Source organism: Copadichromis virginalis, linkage group LG12, assembly GCF_057382275.1.
Source record: "Copadichromis virginalis isolate Kocher_CV1m ecotype Utaka linkage group LG12, C_Virginalis_male_GT1.1, whole genome shotgun sequence".
Taxonomy (NCBI): domain Eukaryota; kingdom Metazoa; phylum Chordata; class Actinopteri; order Cichliformes; family Cichlidae; genus Copadichromis; species Copadichromis virginalis.
Window position 1 is genome coordinate 39,370,873 of NC_140629.1, and position 22,598 is coordinate 39,393,470.

At 43.8% G+C, this 22,598-nt stretch overlaps 1 protein-coding gene across 1 annotated transcript; it reads right to left on the reverse strand.

Moving 5' to 3' along the window:
* Positions 1-8,542: 8,542 nt before the first annotated feature.
* Positions 8,543-13,120, reverse strand: LOC146697648 (granzyme K-like). The gene is made up of 5 exons (XM_085476507.1): positions 13,036-13,120; positions 12,716-12,860; positions 11,923-12,058; positions 9,281-9,550; positions 8,543-9,191 (listed from the first exon to the last, which is right to left on the reverse strand). Exons 1-5 carry the CDS (start codon positions 13,097-13,099, stop codon positions 9,039-9,041), a joined length of 768 nt encoding a protein of 255 aa, XP_085332633.1. The 5' UTR covers positions 13,100-13,120; the 3' UTR covers positions 8,543-9,038.
* Between the last annotated feature and the right edge of the window lie 9,478 nt (positions 13,121-22,598).

Sequence of the window (22,598 nt, forward strand, 5' to 3'; positions counted from 1 at the left end):
TTTTCTCCATCTGTTCCAAGGCACTCCAATATCTCAAAGGGGCCCTTCCAATGTGGAGCAAGTTTCTGCTTTGCTGTAGTGGGGTCATTTAACCACACCAAGTCACCCGGAACATAAGGAGTGTGTTTGATGCCCCTATCGTACAATTGTTTCTGCTGGTTGTGGGCACAATCTCTGTTCCATGCAGCAGTGCTGAAAGCAGACTGAAGTCTCTGAGTCAACTGGGTGACGTAGTCAGCAGGAGAAACAGAAGTAGATGATGCTGGCATGTTGGTAGGCAACAGCATATCAGCAGGCATCCGTGCCTCATGTCCATGCGTGAGAAAAAATGGCGTAAACCCCGTGGTAGAGTGAGGACTGGTGTTGTAAGCCAAAGCAACTTGATTGAGGCAGTCATCCCATTCGCCAGGCTGCTGAAGGAGTAACTTAGCTAACTGGTCAATAAGTGTTCGGTTGAACCTCTCGACCATCCCATCGCATCGAGGGTGATATGGGCTGGTCCGTGTCTTCTGGATGCCTAGCAGCTGACACAGATGTTTCACCAGGTCAGATTCAAACTGACGTCCTTGGTCCGTGTGTAGCATTTCAGGGACGCCGTGCTGACAGATGAAGTTGTCAAACAGGCATTTTGCAACTGTTGTGGCACGTTGGTCTGCAATAGCATAGAGATTGACATATTTCCAGTGTTGGGGAGTAACGGAATACATGTACCGCCGTTACGTATTTAGAATACAAAATATGAGTAACTGTATTCCGTTACAGTTACTGTTTAAAAAGGTGGTATTCAGAATACAGTTACTTTGTTGAAATAAATGGATTACACTGCGGTACTTTCCTGTTTCATTTTGTCACGGGTCAGGACTGTTTGGGTTTTGTTTGACAGCTACGTTCTTTCGTTCCAGGCGGCAGCGTTACGGTTGCCATGGTTACAGGGCGACGCTCTCTCTCTCTCTTTCTGCGACTGTGTGTTTCCTGGGTGAGAGAGCGCCTTTTCGTTGTTGTTGTTGTGCTAAGCTAACGGGCAGAATGCTACAAGCATAGCTCTAAAGAATGTAGCATCATGGGCAGTATAGTCCGTGTTGCAGGGAGAATGGACTGCCATACACGTTATGTGTCTGTGAGCGCGAGGAGGGAGAAAAAGGCGAGTGGAAAAGTACGAGTTGTCGTCGAGGAAAAACGGGAGCTGGAAACATGTAAATATAATAATAACCACTGCAGCCAAGAAGAGTGCCTGACGAGCCCAGTCGTAAGTAAGCTATTAAGACTGTACACCGTGTTCGTGTTTTCCTCCGAAAACAATAAGTTCCGTTGGAGCAGCCTTTCAACGCCTCTCTCTGTCTCTCGCAAGAAAAGTTGACCCACACAACAAAGTAAAGCTATTTTTCGGCTACGAGCCGACAGGGACCCCGCCGTATTAGTCAGAGGTCCCTTTACTACAGTTCGGAGTCGCGGACCTTCAGTAATAGTAATAAATCACACAGCAATAGTACATTCACGTTGTTGTAAAAAGCATGATAATATATTAAGTATTCCAAAGTATTCAGAATACGTTACTGTCATTGAGTAACGTAACGGAATACGTTACAGAATACATTTTGGGGCATGTATTCTGTATTCTGTAACGGAATACATTTTAAAAGTAACCTTCCCAACACTGCATATTTCAAGAAATAGTCTTGAACAACGAGCACGTACCTGTTGCCACGACTCGTAATGTGGAGTTCAAGTATGTCAGCTGCCACCTTTTGAAATGGCTCCGCAGCAACAATTGTTGAAGGAAATTGCCTTCCCGGGTTTCCTCCGTGGCGTGAGCGATAAGCAGAGTTCTGTCCTTTCCTTCTAAGATTCCTAATTATTTAAAGTAACACTCAGGTATGCCATTCAGCGTGTTAGTACGAGCTCGGGAGCAGCTTGGGAGAACAAGAAAACAGAGACTGCTTTAGGTTGCCTTCCCAATCGACTCAAAGGTTTATTTGATACACAGCAGTTTATATAGATGAAAAAAAAGGTTCGTGTGTCAGCTTTCCCAGTTCAAACCGGTACAGACCAAATAAGGAAACGTCTTCCTGCCTTGTGAGCAAAGAAGTATCCTGTGTAGTTTATCAGTTCAGCTATAATTTATGATCATCCCAGCAAAATACACTCCTAGACATAAAATACAGAGTTCTTTCATTAGTGAATTCTGAAACAAACCACCTAGCCTTTAACGAGCCTTTTCCAGGAGATAAAGAAAAAAGGGAGGATGGGAGTAAGGAAGTGATCTCATCTCTGTGGTGCTTTCGACCTTGGGGTACCAGCTTGTGAGTCCTACACATTAATTCTTGGGTCACAGAGAAAGAGAAAAACAACTAGTAGTTGGGCCTTATTGAGTAACAGTTTTCCTGTATAAAACAATATCCTGTAAATGCTACTATGGTATCAAAATACCTAACAATTGTTTTCATTGGAGCTCTGTGATGAGGTGTGGGATTCCGTCTGGCATCACATGGAGTGCATTGTGTGCACCATATTCTGATGTCACGTGACATGAATGGCCAGTAATATAGCTGCTGAGCACGTTCCAGGACCTTATCTGCTGATAGGTGACCGGACACTGGGTTGCCATGCAGGAGCTTTAGGACAGTGTCTTTTAAAGATTCAGGAACAACCAACTGATGCAACACTGATTTTTGGGACGGGTTGAAAGCTTTACGACAGAGTAAGCCATCGTGAAAGGTAAGTCTAGAGTACTCATCCATAGCACTTTTTCCTGAGGTGGGCATTTTTTCATACGCCAGTAGGGTGGTTTCTGACCCTTAGCTTTCCAGCTAATGACTTCTGACAGTACAGGATCTTTTTGTTGTTCACTTCTGAGATCATCTTCAGGCAGCTCAAGCACAAATGTGGATGAAACAGATAGCGCTGCACACTGCAGTCGTGGATCAGGAAAGTCATTGCATGGAATGTGTCTTTGGTCAGTACTGCAGGGACTATGGTTGGGCGGGCCTGCAGGACCTACGCACCTCTCTTCAGGTTTCAAGGTAGCAGAAGCAGTGCAGACTGTGTCCTGCTGTACGGTTTCACCAGTGACAGGGCGACGTGACAATGCATCCGCATTGAGGTGGCGGTGGCCATCTTTATGAATCACAGTCCCCTCAAAAGGATCGAGTTCAAGAGCCCAGCGAGCACGGCGACCAGTTCTATCACTGTCAATGGGTATTTTCTGAAGACCCAGGAGGGGCTTGTGATCAGTGACAATAACAAATGGCTGCTTGTAGAGATAATGACGAAAATGTCTAACTGCCCAAACAATGGCCCAGAGTTCTCGATCATAAGTCGACCACTTTCTTTCTGCCTTTGTAGGCGCATGGCTAGCATAGGCAATGACTTTCTCTTGCTGTCCCTGTTTTTGAGCTAGTACACTGCCAATAGCTGTGCTTGAAGCATCAGTATACAGAGAAAATGGCAATGTGAAGTCAGGGAATGAAACCACTGGAGGGTTTGAGAGGGCATGTTTCAGATACATGAATGCATCCTGGCACTGAGAAGTCCATTGAAAAGTTGCATGCTTTTCAGTGAGAGCATGTAGGGGGACACTGTGGTGTGCAAAGTTTTGAATGAACTTGCGATAATATGAACAAAGTCCAAGGAATGACCTTACTTCTGTCGCTGTTTGTGGAATAGGCCAGGCTTGCACACTGTTCACATTTCCCATGTGGCCCAGAAATTGTACCTGATCTTTGGCAAAACAGCATTTTGAGGGGTTTAGCTTCAAGCCACTTGCCTGGAATCTGCTGAAAATTTCTTCCAGGTGCTGGAGATGTTCTGCGAAAGAGCGGCTGTAAATGAGGACATCATCCAAATACACTAAGCAGGTTTTCCAGGGAAGGCCACGAAGTACCATCTCCATTAACCGCTGACATGTGGCTGGAGCGTTTGTGAGTCCCATGGGCATAACAGTGAATTGGTAAAGTCCACTGCCGGTTGTGAAAGCAGTTTTCTCACGATCCTTCTCTTCCAGTTCAACCTGCCAACAGCCATGTTGAAGGTCCATTGTGGAGAACCAGGCAGAACCTGACAGTGCATCCAGTGCATCATCAACCCTTGGAAGAGGATGAGAGTCTTTGATTGTCACTGCATTGAGTTTCCTATAGTCGAGACAGAAACGCCACGTACCATTTTTCTTTCGCACCAGAACAACTGGGGCGGCCCATGGGCTGTAGCTTTCTTCGATGACACCTGCAGCGCCGCCACCTGCAGCTCCCGTGCCTCAGCCTGAGGACGACGCCTCGCCTGGTTTTGCCTCGCCTCAGCCAGAGGTCTCCGCACCTGCTGGCCCTGCCTCGCCTGGTCCTGTTGCGCCAGCTGGAGGTTCAGCCAAGCCCGTCCAGCATCCTTCCACGCCGTCGCCTGCAGCACCGCCACCTGCGGCTTCCACGCCGTCGCCTGCAGCGCCATTATCTGGTCCTGCCTCGCCTGGTCCTGCCACGACCCAGCCAGAAGTCGACGCCACGCCTCTGCTCGTCTCGCCTGCCAAGCCACGTCCAGCATGGCTGTTTCCGGGGCCTGTCAAAACAGCCTGTTCACGGAAACCCACCCGATTGGTCACGTCCACATCCACACTACCGTCGACCGCCAGCCAAGCCACCCGACAGGTCTCGTCCACATCGCCGCCGGCCACGAGCCAAGCCGCCCGAGTGTGGCCAGCCATACCTGCTTCACCACTGCCACCTTCCTCGTGGCTGGCTCCCAGAACCTTTGAACTATGAACTGCTATGCTGTCGACCTCCAGGACGGCCCGCTGATCTGCCTGACTTTAGATTCTTGTGCCATCGGCCTCCAGGTCGGCCACCTGAACTACTTTGCCATGAACTCCTTTTCTGCCGAGATCATGGTCGCCCTCCTGAAACAGGGTCTCAGACTCTTAAGCCCTTGTGTTTGGACTGAGTGCTTCAGATTCTTTGTTTTTTGTGGTTTTGTTTCATGTTTGTTTTCTTGTTGCTTCTTTTCTTTGTTCATGGTTTTGGGCGTCTGGAATCCGCCCTTGAAGGGGGGCTCTGTCATGATCCTGGGTCTTTTGACCCAGCGTTTTAAGTTTGAGTTTATTTTGTTCATTAGGTTATCTAAGTTCATTTGGTTATTAGACTCCTTGTGTTTTCTTCGACTGTATTTAAGTTTCCCTCACCCATCGTGTTTCATGCTGCGTGTCTTATGTTATCAAGTTTGTATTATCATGTCTGTCTCATGTTTCCTGTTTTATTTTGAAGGAGTCGTGTGTTCTTTGTTCATTGTATTTAGTTTCACTTCCCTTAGGCTCATGTCAGTCAGCTGTTCCTCCATGTGTTCCCACTTCCCCTAATCACCTCCTGTGTACTTAAGTCCTCTGTTTTCAGTGTGTGATTGTCAGGTCGTCTGTTGTCCACGCCATGTTTCCCATTCCATGCTTCCAAGTTTCTTGTCTAGGTTCTTATTGTTTGTTTAGATTTCCCAGTTTAGGTTTGTGTTAATTTTGCTTCAGTTTGCCTTGCCCTTTGTTTGTACCTTTTCTACCAGCCATATTAAACGGCTCGCCTTTTGTTAACATTTCAAGTTCTGTTCCCTGTTCCTTGGAGTCTGCGTTTTGGGTCTTTTTGTCAACCCCTACAGTCTGCCCTCGCCAGACTGTGACAGATAAATTCTTGAACATGCTTCCTTGTTTGTTTATGTCTAAATTTGAGTGTTTGTGCTTGGAAACATCAAAACAAATACATTTTTACGTATATTCTGTGCTTTTCAATAAAGCGAGACACAGAAGTAAAAAAACGAATACTTTCTTTGTTTGTACGAGAACTCTTTCAAAATGCTGCTGTCATGACCAATTTAGCCACATGAGGCTGAAGTAAGGACTACTGCTCTAATGACTCGTAACAACCCAACAAATTGATCCAGTTTCCAAGAACTGGTCCATAAATTGTTTATTTGCATGTTTAATAATCTATCAATGCTGCAGTCAACCCGAGCAAAAGGAAGCTACTCCAAGGTGCTCTGAACTTATCAAGATGACTGACAGCCGTAAACAAGAAACACCCTCCCCTTACTCACCCAGCCTCCCTGCTGACACACCAGCGACCGAGTGAACACATGTCCTGCTCGTTCAACACTTTCCAAATGACAACCGTAAATCCAGGAATAGACACGCAACAACATACACCACAAAGTGTTTATGGTTGCTACAGCAGCTACAAAGTCTTTCTGTGGCATCAAAAATTAATGTCACTGCCTTTGTTTTACATTTTAAGTTCAGTGAAACAATAATTTGTTCGTTTGTGTTCTTCTAAACATATTTATGAAAAGGTTTCCTGCAAAAGACAACTACATGTAACTGACATGTAGTTTTATACTCCACCATTAGGTGGCAGTCTCTGCTATATTTTGGGGGGCACTGGCTGTGTCCCAATTCAGGGTCTGCACGCTTGAAGTACGTGCACTACGTGTACTACGTACGGTAAGTGAGGAAGTGAGAGGCTTGTGAAATGGGACGGTCTAGCCTTCGTCGCGCTGTTGAGGTTGCCTAGCAACAATGATACTAACCGCGAGAAATGCGAGATTGTGTGACATAAATGAAGGAGAAAAAAATGTTTTGTTGGTCATTCATTTTTGTCATGAAATCACTTTGATTAGTTGAGTATCTGAGGCTGAGACCACGGGACTGTAAAACATGATTGTTGGGCTTCATGTCTGTGCTGAACAGTCATTTAAGATTAGCTAGTAAATAACAATTAGCTGATGTTGTTCATGAGACCAAAGTCATCTCACTGTGGTAATGTAAATATAATATGGCCAATATTATAGTACTGTCAGATTATTATGAGAAACACCCAGCACGCCCCTGCGGGCGGTTTATCCTTCAAGCTCGGGTCCTCTACCAGAGGCCTGGGAGCTTGAGGGTCCTGCGCAGTATCTTAGCTGTTCCCAGGACTGCGCTCTTCTGGACAGAGATCTCCGATGTTGTTCCCGGGATCTGCTGGAGCCACTCGCCTATCTTGGGAGTCACCGCACCTAGTGCTCCGATTACCACGGGGACCACCGTTACCTTCACCCTCCACATCCTCTCGAGCTCTTCTCTGAGCCCTTGGTATTTCTCCAGCTTCTCGTGTTCCTTCTTCCTGATATTGCTGTCATTCGGAACCGCTACATCGATCACTACGGCCGTCTTCTTCTGTTTGTCTACCACCACTATGTCCGGTTGGTTAGCCACCACCATTTTGTCCGTCTGTATCTGGAAGTCCCACAGGATCTTAGCTCGGTCATTCTCCACCACCCTTGGGGGCATCTCCCATTTTGACCTCGGGACTTCTAGGTTATACTCGGCACAGATGTTCCTGTACACTATGCCGGCCACTTGGTTATGGCGTTCCATGTATGCCTTGCCTGCTAGCATCTTGCACCCTGCTGTTATGTGCTGGATTGTCTCTGGGGCATCTTTACACAGCCTGCACCTGGGGTCTTGCCTGGTGTGATAGACCCCAGCCTCTATGGATCTTGTACTCAGAGCTTGTTCTTGTGCTGCCATGATTAGTGCCTCTGTGCTGTCTTTCAGTCCAGCTTTGTCCAGCCACTGGTAGGATTTCTGGATATCAGCCACCTCCTCTATCTGCCGGTGGTACATACCGTGCAGGGGCCTGTCCTTCCATGATGGTTCCTCGTCTCCCTCCTCTTTCTTGGGTTTCTGCTGCCTGAGGTATTCACTGAGCACTCGGTCAGTTGGGGCCATCTTCCCAATGTATTCTTGGATGTTCCTTGTCTCATCCTGGACTGTGGTGCTGACACTCACCAGTCCCCGGCCCCCTTCCTTCCGCTTAGCGTACAGCCTCAGGGTGCTGGACTTGGGGTGAAACCCTCCATGCATGGTCAGGAGCTTTCTTGTCTTTATGTCAGTGGCTTCATTGCAGGCAACATTGCAGACATAGAGGACAGTTACAAGTACCTGGGGATCCCGCAGGCAAATGGGAACCATGAAGAGGCCGCTAGAAAGGCTGCAACCACCAAGTACCTGCAGAGGGTCAGGCAAGTCCTGAGGAGTCAGCTGAATGGTAAGAACAAGATCCGGGCCATCAACACATACGCCCTGCCCGTGATCAGGTACCCTGCTGGGGTAATAGGCTGGCCAAAGGAGGAGATAGAAGCCACTGAGATATATATATATATATATATATATATATATATATATATATATATATATATATATGTGTGTGTGTGTGTGTGTGTGTAGAGGCTGAAAGTACAAACATCACTAATGTCACATAACATTGCCAACATTGTGGCCGACAGCAATGCTTTCAAAAAGCAGTAAAAATGTTTCTTGGGCCTCAAACTAGACTGTAACTGTAAACTCATTATATTAACGATGCTACTTTACAGTTTGAAACTGCAGTACAATCAAAGAAAAAGAGAGCAAATGTGTTTTTTTTATTCATGCCTCCAGCTTTATTAGAAAGTAGAAAAGATGTTTGTTTTTTTGGTTTTCAAGCAACAGTAATGCAAAATGTGTCTTTTTCAACAAACCTGTCCACAAGCCTCATCTTCAGTTGGTTGTATATGAGCTGCTGAATCTGTCTGTTTGACAGTCTGAATAATCTCTGTTTCATATTACAACCGTGGCTTTGTGTGCACATAAATTCTCCCTGGTTTTACTGCAGCCGCACTCATCTGCAACAACCAGGAGCACTCATGTCTGGGAGTTCTTTAAATTGTTTGGAAAAATGATGATTAAATACAACCATGTTTCTGTCTGGTTTGTGTGGTGAAAGATGGTAAAATTTCAAACAGTGTTTCCAATTTATTTTTACAGTAGGCCTAAAATGTGGAGGGAGGTCAGTCCAACTTATCTGCCATAAGATCATGTGGTGGACTAACCAAGTGCAGAATCTATAAAAAAAAGTATATTAAGCTGGCAGAAACTAAATTATCATAAACTGTAAGAGGAACAATGAAATGATAAACTGAATAAAGGTCTACAGAGACAACACTGACAGATGTAACATCAAATCATGCAGACTGATGCTGGTGGTTTCACACATTTAGAATAACTTCATCGTGGTTTTGATCCAGTACAGTTGTTTCTCTGAGATAAACGAGTAGATTCCAGGTTTTGTAATGACACCACAACCCCGTCCAAAAGAAGTGACTCCAACCAGCGCTCCATCGCACAACAGCGGCCCTCCTGAATCCCCCTGCAGCAAGAACAAACACATGACAGTGTTTCAGGTGTTGAGCTGAATGCAAGGAAACAAGGAAAAATACATGTATTCTTCATACGTACCTGACAGGTATCAGCGACGTTTGTACCATCTGAACCAGCACATATCATGTGTTTGGTGATCTCAGGTCTGTGGTTGTAATAATCACGAGAGTTGCACGTCTGCCTGTCGACCACAGTCACATTGACAGACTTGAGGACGTCTGATGTTTGGTTGTTTTCAGTTTCTCCCCATCCAGCCACCAGACACGTGCTGCCAGCTGCCGGGTCTCTCACAGTGTTGCCAACCTCGAGCCACTGCACTGCCCTGGTTTTCCTCACCGGTTCTTTAAGCTGAAAAAAAGTTAAAAAGAATCTCAGATATTGGTGATGAATCTCTCCACATTAACTACATTAAATAAACAAATATTTGCTAAAGAGTTGTAGCACCACTCATTTATTTCTAATATTTTGCTTGGAAAATATGAAATATGTGCAGTGCTGAGTTGAAACATGTCTATAAAGACATGGAAATACATTTTATATTTTAAAAAAATGAAACTAAGTTTTAGTTAAGTGAGCAAAACCTGAGTTGGCTGTAGGAGGTACAGCAGGTTATCTACTAATCGGATGGTTTGGTGTTTGATCCCTGGTCTCTCCAGTCTGCATGTCAAGATACTGAACCCCACGATGCTCTCTGATGCTACGTGAGAGTGTGAGTGTGTGTGAGTGTTAGAAAGCACTTAAGCATAGAAAGATGTGTTTGGGTGAATAAGCCATGTTGTGTAACGCTCTGAGTGCTCAGGTAGAGTAGAAAGGTGCTAAATAAGAACCCGTCCATTTATGATTTACATTATTTGTATCAGACCCTGATAGGGATGGGTATTGATAAGATTTTCACCATTCCGATTCCATTTTCGATTCTTTTTAAAAAGGAGAACACTAAGGTCGATTAGCTCAGAACTTTGTTTTATATCTTCTCTTTGAACAAGATAGAAATTTAGGAGTAACATGGCCTTACAAACCCAACAGTGAGATCTTCAGAGATCCAGCCTATGACTCTTCAATGGGGTGTCACAGGGTCCCCGGGGAAAAATTGTAAATGTAAAATAATAAAATAAATATTCTTCTGTAGCAATAACAAAGTATAACATAAATTATTCTGTAACAATTACACAAGAATATCCAGTAATGTCCCTGCCTACAATTAAACACATTCACTTACCGAAAATCGACCGTCTCACACTTCTGGGTGCAAACGGGTTCAAGCCTTTGACCACAAACTGAGTCTCTGCTCGGTGACATTCGTCTATCCTGCCTGAAAGGAGACGCTAACGGTAGACTGCAGCGAGAACTGCCAGCATCTGAGCCAACCAATTCGTCGACTCCTTCAAATGCGGCCGTCAAATGCGTCCTTCATTTCCCCGAATTTGAAGGATGGGTCGGGTGTGTCCTTCGCGGCCCACCATATCCCAGAATTCATAGCGCGGCCCAGCAAAATTTCAGCTGCCAACAATGGCGGCCGCTGCTAAGTTTTAAAATTAGTCTTATTAATCTTTCTGGGTCACAAAATAAACTTTTAACATATTTGAAAGAAGCTTTCAAATATTTGCAAAAGTGCGCCGACGTTTTTGGAGACGTCTGTTACCCACCCGCTGGATAGCAAGCCGGGGGGTTCAGTGGTCACTCGAGTCGGCGAGAACAGCGGAATCGCTTCGTCGTTTTCAGATCCCCGCTCTTTTGCTACTCAGGTTAAACATGATATATAAATCACTTAAAAATGTAACTGTTTTCATTTTTTCTGTGCTTTATTTGTTCCGGAGTAAATCGATTTGGCTGAGATCAAAGTTATTAGATTATTAGATTAAATAAAACGTTATTAATCTATCGGGTGGGTTCCTCTGGGATTTTCTCACAGCTGAATAAACGTCAAACAGAAAACTGATTAAACAGAAGTGTGAGACGGTCGAGAGTTTACTCCAGTGTCCTGTTATATTTTAGACAGCAAGGAGCAGATGGCCGAGTTTATTAAAGTCCACCGACACAGCGGTGACGCAGATCTGAAGGCTAGACCGTTCCGTTTCACAGCCTCGCACTTCTGGCCTTCTCGGTCTTCGAAGGACCCAGCCCACGTAGACCGCGAAGGCCGCGTCCTCCGAAGGATGCAGCCGACATTTTGGAACACAGCTTCTGTCTGTCTCTCTCATCATGGTCACCTACATGCACAGTGATGGCAGGTTTGTAATAAGGCAGATCGCGCTAACATAATATGCACTGTTAGCTGATTATTTACCTGCCGCATTAACGGGAGAGGACGTGCAAACGTTACCGCTGCTGCTGGGTTGAGATTCACGAGTCCGGAGCGGAATTAAAAGCACGACATTCATTTAAGGTCATCGTGTGTTTGTGAGCAAATGCTTTTGCATATTCGTAGTGTTTCCTCCCTTAAATGAAGTATCTACTTTGCAAGTATTGCAAGTTGCTCTGTTGTCATCCGTTCTCAAGTGTAACCAAACTTTTGAGCGTTTGAGCCGCTTAGGCGTCGTGTTTCCTGCCAGGTAAATGACGCTCCGCAACGTGGTGACGTCATTCGGGGCGACTGGAATCGATAAGGGAATCGTTTGCAAAAATGGCAAAAAATACCAAGGAACTGAAACAGTGGGAACCGGTTCTCAACAAGAACCGGGTTTCGATACCCATCCCTAGACCCTGATATATCACCTTACCTTCAGCAACATGAGGTCATCGTCTAACTTTGCACAACAGTAGTCAGGATGAGGAAAACTTTTCTCAACGACTCTTTGATGCTTGGAACTTTCGTTTTTCGTTCTGGAGTGGGCTCCCAGGATCACCCAATAACTCCTGTAAAAGAAAAAACACAATCTGGTGATGAAGGTTTACATATTTAAAAGGTTAACAGGTCAGCGGCTTCTAAAACAGTCATCATAGTTCCTTATTATTGTGTATTACTACATATGGCTGGGTTATAGCTGTTACTGAGCTTTGGGTGAATCTGCGTTATTGTCTCTTCCAGCTGAATGAAGAAATTTAAATGTACATAAAATGTTTTAGATGAAGAAATGTATCAAATGTTTGATGTGTATGTAGCTGTGGCTTCTGTGTTATTTTAAGTGAGTGCAACACTTATATTTTGCTTGTTATTTCATCTTAAATAAAACTTTCTAGAACACCTCTGTACAGATATTGTGCTTACAAGAGAGTGAAAAATCAGCTTTAAATATTCTATATTCATCCTCTCCATTCAATGTAATTAGCTTTGCATGCATAATTATAGCAGTGTGTATTATTCGCTTTCTCTAACGAAGAGGCCAGCCACCGTTTACAGAAAGCACATTTCTGCTGCTCTGGCCCTGATCTCATTCTTTCAGTAACTACCCAGAGCTCGTGACCACAGGTGAGGGCAGTGACCTCTGGGTAGTTACTGAAGGAATAATAGTCATTGAAAATAAATACTGCATTATTTTTAAAATTGAGGAAAATAGGACCTCAGATTCTTACCCAGTGCAGTGGGCAGCTGTCAGCACCCACTGTGGATGGATTAATGTCCCTCCACACCAAGAATTAGTCACAGTTCTAAGATAGGCCATGTAAGGCAGTGAGTGTGGCTCGACTTCTTTCCCATTAATAATCTCAGAACCACGACCTGAAACAGAAACAAAACATCAGGACACATAAATCAGCTGATGATCAAGTGAAGAACAGATGAGTGAAACAAACACCTGAAGGATATCAGCAGTGTGACTTTGCATTACCCTTACTTACATGAAGATTAAAATTACCAATCGTTAAATTAAATTACAGTGGAAAACGTTACTCACCTGGCTGGATGATGAAGAGGAGCACACATGAGATGAGGAGACTGAAATTCTTCAGGCAGGACATTTCTTCTTCTTCCCTCTTTGATCAGACGCTGAATGCACTGAAACCCACTGTGATGCTCAGCTTTATGTGCTGAGCTGAGGGGGCGTGGTCTGAAAATGGATGAGTAAGATAAACTGACACACCCATCCAAACCCGTCAAGAATTTAGAACAAAAGAAGTCCGCTTAAGAAAATAAAAGAGGATTTGTGGAAGTAAATGATGACAAAAGACAAAATATCCTAACATTTACAAAGGACAGTTTTTGATACGGTTTCACCAAAGTTTGCAAAACGATATCGTTGACAGTCTTTCCCAATTTGTTCCCATTTTTTTTCTTTGCCTAACTTGAGACAGTTGCTGTCTTGTTTGCTTCACTGGTTTCTTAAGCTCAGAAACAGCTTAAAAGAAAGAAACATGTTGTTAATGTGAGCAGTAGCTGCAGCGATGTAGGGGAGACCGGGGATAGTTGTAACATTTTTGACATTTCTGTCTGTAAATTGGAGCTCGTTTAAGGTAGTGGATTCAAAATGTAATGCAAAGTATTTACATGTCTCTGCTATTAAATAGTGCAGCTATCTTCTCTGCAGCACAATTACCCATTGCATGGTATGGCCTCAAACACAAAGAGTGAAATGTTACAATTAACCCCATAGTCTGGGTTAGTTGACTGTCGCAGGCACCGATCGGTTTTCTATCGCCCATTTGCTGGGAGTAAGGACGCCCTCCGTTTGCGAGCTGCGCCTGCTGCTTGGGGAGGGGGCCGGCTGGCTGCTTCAAAATAGAGCACATTTCATTCATAATGTTGTAAATACTGTCACGGCTGCACAGCAGTCGTGTGGTGAATTGAGAAAAGGATCCAAGATGCAGGCACTGACTGGGGTGCGAGTGAATATTTATTTACAGCGGTGAGAAGGTGACAAAACAGGAAGAGCAGAGCGGGGAGTAAACAAACCTAAACTGGGAAAACTAAAGAACAAAACTTAAACCAGACACTCACGGGAGGAGGAGCGAAATGCACAAAGAGAGATGGCAGAGAGACGCAGAATGAATACCAGGTAACAGAATAATGCAGACTGACATGGAGTTAAACAGACGACACGACAGAGAGCACAGGAAAACACAGGGCTTAAATACACGGGGAGTAATCAGGGAATGGGCCACAGGAGGGAGACACAGCTGGGAGCAATAAGGCTAACGAGACAGGGGAGAGGTAAAACTGAACACACTGACATGAGACATGAACTTTCAGAATAAAACAGGAAACTAACAGACACAGAGAACCAGACAGGACACTGAACTTGACAGGCAGACTCATGAGCAGACACAATAACACCATGGACAGACAGAGGGAACACAGAGAAGTGGAAGCAGGCAGGCAAAGAACAGAAACCTAACAAATGGCAAAATCACAACAGAATACACACTCTGAATGAACAAAAGCATAAGGAAACACAAAACACTGAGTCCTCAGACTCAGGACCATGACAAATACAAGCCCATTATGTATTCATGATTTGAATCCTGGGTTGTGTGAAATCCCAGAAATAAACCTTAAACAAAGTGAATCTGTGAACTAAGGTGTAGGTGTGTTAGGTTATGTTGTGGTGATCCTTGGGTTGGGGTTATGGGTGTTCATACTGGAGTGCAAAATTAAAACCATCTTTTGCCATCAGAATTATTGTCTAAAGGCGAAGAAAGATGCCCAACGGATTTACTTTACCATAAATGGACCATCCCAGCCTTGGGTGTATTTGATTCACCTTTTATTGTTTATTTTATTTATTTTTTATTTTCACTTGCTGAATACGGGACAGACTTGAATGAGGAAAAGAAAAGGGAGAAAGGAAGAGGGGGAAAACAGCGGAGAAGAGGAGCGAATCATTTAATTTGTAATTCAAGTGTGCACTGGCAGTCATTTAATTAACAATCACATGCAGTTTCCATATTTACACATGGAAGATGAAATCCCACAAAAGCTTTTCCATATCAACTCTGTAAAACGTCTTCAGTCGAATTCTGCATATTTAAAATATTCATAATACAAAACTGAAATGAAAATAATTTACATTTTGCACTTGAGAAGAAAAGTGTAAACCTGTTATGTCAGAATCATAAAAAGCAAGTAAATACTGAGGTGCACAGCTTCATATCCTGAGCTGAAGAAATGCAGTCTGAGCAAAATGGACTCATCCACACAAAACCTTCACAGCCGATGGGTGAAACTGAGCTTTAATATCTAACACACACATGCACACACATACAACGGCTGCACTACATGTCTGCACCCGGTGATGGGCTGGTACAGTCTGGATACAGACTTATAGGCTATCATCTCCCAGCCCACTGACAGCACTGAGCAGCTCCTTCAGTGGCCACGATGTGGGACGGAGAGATTCGGCAGGTCTTTCCTTCTAACTGCTGTCAGACTCCACAACAAATCCACACAAACGTGCACACACATCCACACATGTGAAATACTACTAAGTGTAATTTATGTTATCATGTTTTGCTGGTATGTCTCTGAAACTGTGATCTATCCTTATAAAGTTTATGAACGCTGCGTTATAATCCAGAAATGAAAAAGAAGACAGGTTGAAAAATCAAAAGAACATTTTGTGTAAGTAAATGTTGATGAAAGACACAATGTCCTAACATTGGCACAAAGAAAGGTTTTGAAACAGTAATTTCCCCAAAAGGTTTCAAAACGATATTTTCCCTGTCAGGTTGACACATCTTTGCTGACAGTTTTTAGCCCATCATGAGTCAGTTTCATTATCTTGGTTTGCTCTTTGATATTGACCAACATAAATCATTTTTAACAGGATGTCCTAAAAATTCAATGAAAAGCCTTCAGTTCATCCAAAATGCTGCAGCAAGAGTCCTGACAGGGACTAGAAAGAGAGAACAGATTTAAACCATATGTCTTAATGACCTTGTAGTACCATATCACCCAATCCAGTCTTTAAGTGATGACGTGACGAATCCTACTTCCGGGCCTAAAGTAGTCTGCGTTTATTATGGCTTTTGTGTTGTTAACATGTTTAATGTTTTGTATTTTCTTCTATTTGATCTCAAAGAGCTCCTAAAAACAGTCAGTGATCACTAGGGATGGGTATCGAAACCCAGTTCTTGTTGAGAACCGGTTCCCACTGTTTCAATTCCTTGGAATCGTTTGCCATTTTTGCAAACGATTCTCTTATCGATTCCAGTCGCCCCGAATGACGTCACCACGTTGCGGAGCGTCATTTACCTGGCAGGAAACATGGCGGCTCGAACGCTCAAAAGTTTGGTCATACTTTATGAGAACGGATGCCAACAGGGCAACTTGCAATACTTGCAAAGTAGATATTTCATTTAAGGGAGGAAACACTACGAATATGCAAAAGCATTTGCTCACAAAACACACGATGACCTTAAATGAATGTCATGGGTCCACGTCACCGGCAGTGATCAACAGATGCAGTGAGTCGGAAAGACTGTGTTCATTTTGCTCCTTCCGAGCCTGGACTTACAACCTCTGAGTCAACCATTCCTGAGCTAATGAACTCTATGACAGCCAACTCAGGTTTTGTCAAATTTGAAATCGCAGGGTCAGAGACTATTTCTTCCCAGGCCACATTTTCTGGCTCCATGGATTTTAAAGGTCTCTTTCATGTTCCTTCTAAGCCCAGGAATATAATAACACATACAGTTAATGTCGGCTCAGAGTCTGTTTCCATTAAGACTGTTACTGCAGTTAAAGAACTGGCTTTTCCGGAGACTGAAATTTTTCCCAGGGCTTCCCCAGAGGTTGAGTTACTGTCCTCAGCTGATTCTGGACCCCTGGAGTTAACAGAATCTGTACAGTTGGTGAAATTAACAGACTGTTCTTTATTTTTTCATGTGGAGCAGAAAAGTAATCTAAAAATGACTGTTTTCCCTGAGCCTGCCTCCCTGCCTCTTTGTGCTCCCCTTCTAAGGTCAGCTGCTGCCCTGCATTCTCCTGCTCCTGTCCCAGTTCCCCAGGAGAGGAGGGTTGGGGCCCAGTTGATCCCCGTTCTGGTTTCCAGTCCGGCTGAGGCTCTGCCGGCCTCTGTACCGGTATCAGCTCCTTGGGTGAGGACAGCAGCTGCCCGGCCAGAAGCCCGTTTAGCTGCCCAGCTGTCCCTAGTTCAATCTCCTGCTGCTCACTCAATCACCAGCTCCACCTTCACACCAACCGCCACTACAATCTGCAGCTCCACCCACTCAATTTCAGGAGGAGGATAGCCCTACACAAATTTTTGTTGCTCCTCAAGACCTGACCAACTTAGAGACTTTTACTCTCTCCAGCGCCTCCTCAGGGACTGAATATCAGCATTCAGTTAACTCTGGACCCCTGGACACGCAGAAGCAAGCACAACCTGTCTTTCCTGGGAGCTCCACAGGACTGTCTAAACAAATGATCCCTGCTGACTGCTCAGAGGAGTTAATACTGCCACCTTTGTTCTGTGCTGGAAGCTCTAGTGAGCTCATGCAGCCAGGTAAGGACTGCATCCTGCTGTTACACCCTGAACAGAGCCGCTGTCCTGCGCAGCTCCAACCAGAGTCGTCCCTGCCAGAGGTCCTCTCGACTGCTGGTTCTGTTCTGTACCCACCAGAGGTCTATGTGCCTACTGGCCCTTTGCCTGCCTCAGCTGGAGGGTCCAAGGGGCTCGTTCAGCAGTCTGTCTTCGCTGGAGGGTCTGAGGGGCCGCTTCAGCCTTCTGTCTCTGCTAGAGATTTCGGGGGGCCCGTCCAGCTGCCTGTCTCCGCTGAGGGGCCAGAGGAGCCACTTCAGCCATCTGTCATTGATGAAGGAATCGCTCCAGCACCTTGAGTCCGCTGATGGCTCTGATTCCACTCAGCCACCTCCTGTGTTTCCACCTGCGGTTTCCACACTGTCGCCTGCAGTGCTTCAAACAGCTGTTAGAACTCTGCTGGCTGCAGTGCCACGACCTGCTCCATCGTGTGTGGCTTCCACACTGTCGGTTGGTCTGCCACGACCTGCAGCTGGCTCGCTGCCGTCTGGTTCCACAGCTGCCACGTCTAGCCTCTGCCTCGCCTGGTCTGGCCTCTACCTCGCCTGGTCCTGCGGTTGCTACACTGCCAGCTCGGCCTGGATCACCTCACCTCTGCAAGCCACTTTCCAGGCCTCTAGCTGGACATCATCGCCATCGCCGCCGGCCCATTGAACGAGGTCCCTGCCAACCATGACAGAGCCTTCAGTTGTCAGGCCCCTCTTCTGTGGAACCAGCTTCCAGTTTGGATTCGGGAGACAGACACTATCTCTACTTTTAAGATCAGGCTTCAAACTTTCCTTTTTGCTAAAGCATATAGTTAGGGCTGGACCAGGTGACCCTGAATCCTCCCTTAGTTATGCTGCAATAGACGTAGGCTGCCGGGGGATTCCCATGATGCATTGAGTTTTTCCTTTCCAGTCACCTTTCTCACTCACTATGTATTAACAGACCTCTCTGCATTGAATCATATCTGTTATTAATCTCTGTCTCTCTTCCACAGCATGTCTTCATCCTGTCTTCCTTCTCTCACCCCAACCAATCACAGTAGATGGCCCCGCCCCTCCCTGAGCCTGGTTCTGCTGGAGGTTTCTTCCTGTTAAAAGGGAGTTTTTCCTTCCCACTGTTGCCAAAGTGCTGCTCATAGGGGGTCACATGATTGTTGGGTTTTTCTCTGTATTTATTATTGTGCCATCTACTGTACAATATAAAGCGCCTTGAGGCGACTTTTGTTGTGATTTGGCGCTATATAAATAAAATAGAATTGAATTGAATTATCTCTTGTATTTTGAAGGATAGATTTGGAGACTGAGGGATTGAGCTTCCTCAGCTAAAGCCTCCAAACTCTGGAATGAGTTACCTCCACATGTTATGCTCGCCCTCACCCTCCAGATTTTCAGAGTGTGCTTTAAGACTCATCTTTATTCTTTGGTTTTCAACTCGTGAGAGAGCTTAGGAATTTAGACTGTCATATTTTGTCGTGTACTTGACCTCAGTCAGGACGATGGTGAGGGCGGGAAAAGGCAGACGTAAAAACATAGAAACAACAAGAGGAAGTAACATTAAAATATGAATCTCATGCAGACACGGTGAGATGGGAGGTAGGAGGGAGAGGAGGAAACAGTCAAACACAAAAGAAGAAGGAACTAAACCAGAAATCAGACATGCAGACCTTCATCATCATCATCATTCTTCAGTGTTTATTTCACTCTCACTTCTACACCGGCATTCATACTGCTGCAGAACAGCAATTACAATAAATATCACTCAACTGAAGTCATCTGACAGGATACCAAGCTTAAATTAAAACACAATCTGTGTGTGTGTGTGTGTGTGTGTGTGTGTGTGTGTAGGTGTGTGTGTGTAGGTGTGTGTGTGTGTGTAGGTGTGTGTGTGTAGGTGTGTGTGTAGGTGTGTGTGTGTGTGTGTGTGTGTAGGTGTGTGTGTGTGTGTGTGTGTGTGTGTGTGTGTGTGTGTAGGTGTGTGTGTGTGTGTGTGTGTGTGTGCGTGTGTGTGTGTGTGTGTGTGTGTGTGTGCGTGTGTGTGTGTGTGTGTGTGCGCGCGTGCATGTGCCCAGGTTCTATTCTTGGAAAGGTGTGTAAATAACACTCCAGTTTCCTGAAGTTATGTAATTTCGAGTAAGGACGATGTAGCCCATCCCTCATCCCGAACATCCTCACACCTTAGAATAAAAGGCTCACCACACACGATCATTTTCACTCCACTCAGAAGGAAAATATTTCGTGTGAACTGAGAAACACATCAGAGCTGCTGAGAAACAGATGAGAAGTGAGAGAAAGGTGAAAGGTAAGAGAGAGATGATGTGTTCATGTTCATGTCAGTGTGAACAGCAGTCAGCTGCTGTGATCTCAGTCAGAAGAACTCAGGACTGTCTGACCTGTTTCATGTTTGTCTTTCTGGACTCATTCTTAATATGAGGTCTATATGACAGTCCTCTCTGTAATCAGTATGCGTTTGATCTTATTTTAACAGCACTGAACGTGATTATTAATAATACATAACAACCATTCACTGATAATCCCACTGAAACAGAAGAAGAAAGACTGAAGCTGTTTTATTTCCATTCAGCTGAAAGAAATCTGAATGTTTGTCTCCTACTGCTGATGTAATCTTAACTGTTATTATTTCTTTACATAGATTCATGAAGTAATTTCAGCTAATGTCTCTGTGCTTTAGACATTAGTGGCTCATGTATTTTCAGTGCATTCTTTTATATTAATAGTAACAGCAGAATAAAACAACACAGTGTCAAAGCAAAGCTGTTTGTCTCATGTTTAAAGCTGAGGTGTGCGTCTCACAGTTTGTACACACAGCGTGATGAGGCAGTGATCTCATGGACTGGAATTACACAGTTAATGAAAATAAAGATTAACACATGTGGTCATAAACTATCATCAGATAATAATCTGTACTTTGTTTAAACATGAACTTTTAATGGAAAGTCCACTTGATATTATGTCACTCGTGAATATTTGATGAATTAGAAAATAGTGAGATAATCATTTAAGCAGGTGGAGACATTAAACGTGTTCCCACAACAATATTCTGTAATTCAAACCATGCACTCTTAGAGACACATAAAAACTTTAATGTGCTTTTTATGTCACATTAACAAATGTTAAGAGTACAAACACTGATGACATCAGATGATGACATGATTCCGTTTCATAGGAACGTCTAAATGTTTGAACATTCCTGCATTAAAGTAAAAGTTTCAGGCAGACTTTTACTTTCAGCTGTGAACTGTTTCATTTGGGAGGTTCAGAGCAGCGACAGGATGAAGCTGTTTAACCGGCTCAGCTGGGATTAGTTTTATTTTTAGTCGCTCCTTTGTTTGTAATTACTTTAATTACACAGCTTCAGGTTTTCAGTAAACTGGATATAATTATCTGACTTTATTCAGAAAAATATCCAAGAAATTTCCTGAATTCCTTAACATGAGTCCACAAAGTTCTCAAAGCTGAACATCAGGTATGATTGATCAGCGATCGTGTGAACGCTGTACTGCTTTGAAGCCAACAGTCCAGCAAACTGAAAAACTGCGACCTGAGCCACACCTCAGGGTTTCTCCATGATGTAAAACAAGCAGAGCAAATCCTGTTTCCACAAATACAGATTCATCTCAGTTAAAAGTCTGAAAGTTTAAGCAGGAAATGTCCAACAGAAATGATCAACACAGCTTTTCTCCATCAGTTCAGTCAGTTTTGTTAATGTGGCAATAATTCATCACCGCAGTCATCTGAGGGCTGTTTACACTGTAAATATTTTATCATAATATGGACCGAAAATCAAAGCAAGAGCTTGTTTGAAAGAAACACATGATGTCTGAGCCTGTAGCTATTGGAGGGTCCGGGGTCACCTGACCCTTCTAGCCCCTGTCAGTTCATCCACTGCAGTATTTTACAGGGAGCCTTTAATAATATACGGAAGCAACAGAGATGTTCACTCTGATTCACTCTGAGACAGATGTTGCTAATTTTGGCAATACTCCCTGTTTTTTTAATTGTTTATTGATCGCTGAATAAAGTAGTCAGACTTAGTTATAAACAGGCGATCTTGTTAATCTGTTCAGATGAAAGTTTTCTTTCTAAAGACTGTCAAAGTTTGGTGAGCTTGAGATCAGTCATCTGTTTGGTGAAAACGACCCAAATGAAGAAGAAGAGAGGAAGTAACAACTTTATTCAGATGATGCTATATAAGAACTAGGGGTGGAGGCACAAATAACGTGTTTTTTCCGAATACTTATTTCGAACAAATACTTTAAAAAATATTTGTATTCGGGAACAAAAAAACGTTATATCAACAAGCTGAGTTTCCTTATGAGACCCAGTGCATGAGTGAGTGACTCCGGCTGCTCCACACAGCAACAGAGAGGCTCGGCTGAGCGAAAAAAGATTGAAGATCGGGAGGTTATTCAATTACGCTGCATTACTGACGTCTGCAGTTACGTAGCTCTGTCAGCTCAGTAATTTAGACAACAGACTGTTGACAGAGTAACGTTAACGTTCGGTTTAAAGGTTAAAACAATGCTTGTGTAGTTGTGTCGAATTGTGGGAGTTATATGGTACGTTTAAGTTACTCTGTCTTTTGCAGACAGGAAGATGTAGACTATAGGCCACTTAACCTTAGCATAGCTTCCCTTCACTCATTAACTTCACTGTAAAAACAAATCCTAATATAAAAGTATTTTACAGTTTTGTACTGTTCTTCTAGAATATCATTCAATTCACATCAATAGACTGATTTTACATTTCAAATGTAAATTAACGTAAAATCACTGTAATGTAATAAAACATAATTTTCTTGTATTTTTAAATGTATCTGTCTGTACATATGCATACTTAGATTGTTAAAATACTTTCACAAATGTATCATGATTTCACAAATATTTGTCTGTTATTTGAAAGATTGAACTGTTAAATTCAAATGTAATGATATGGAAAACTATATAAAATTATTCTTATAAACTTTTTTTTACATCA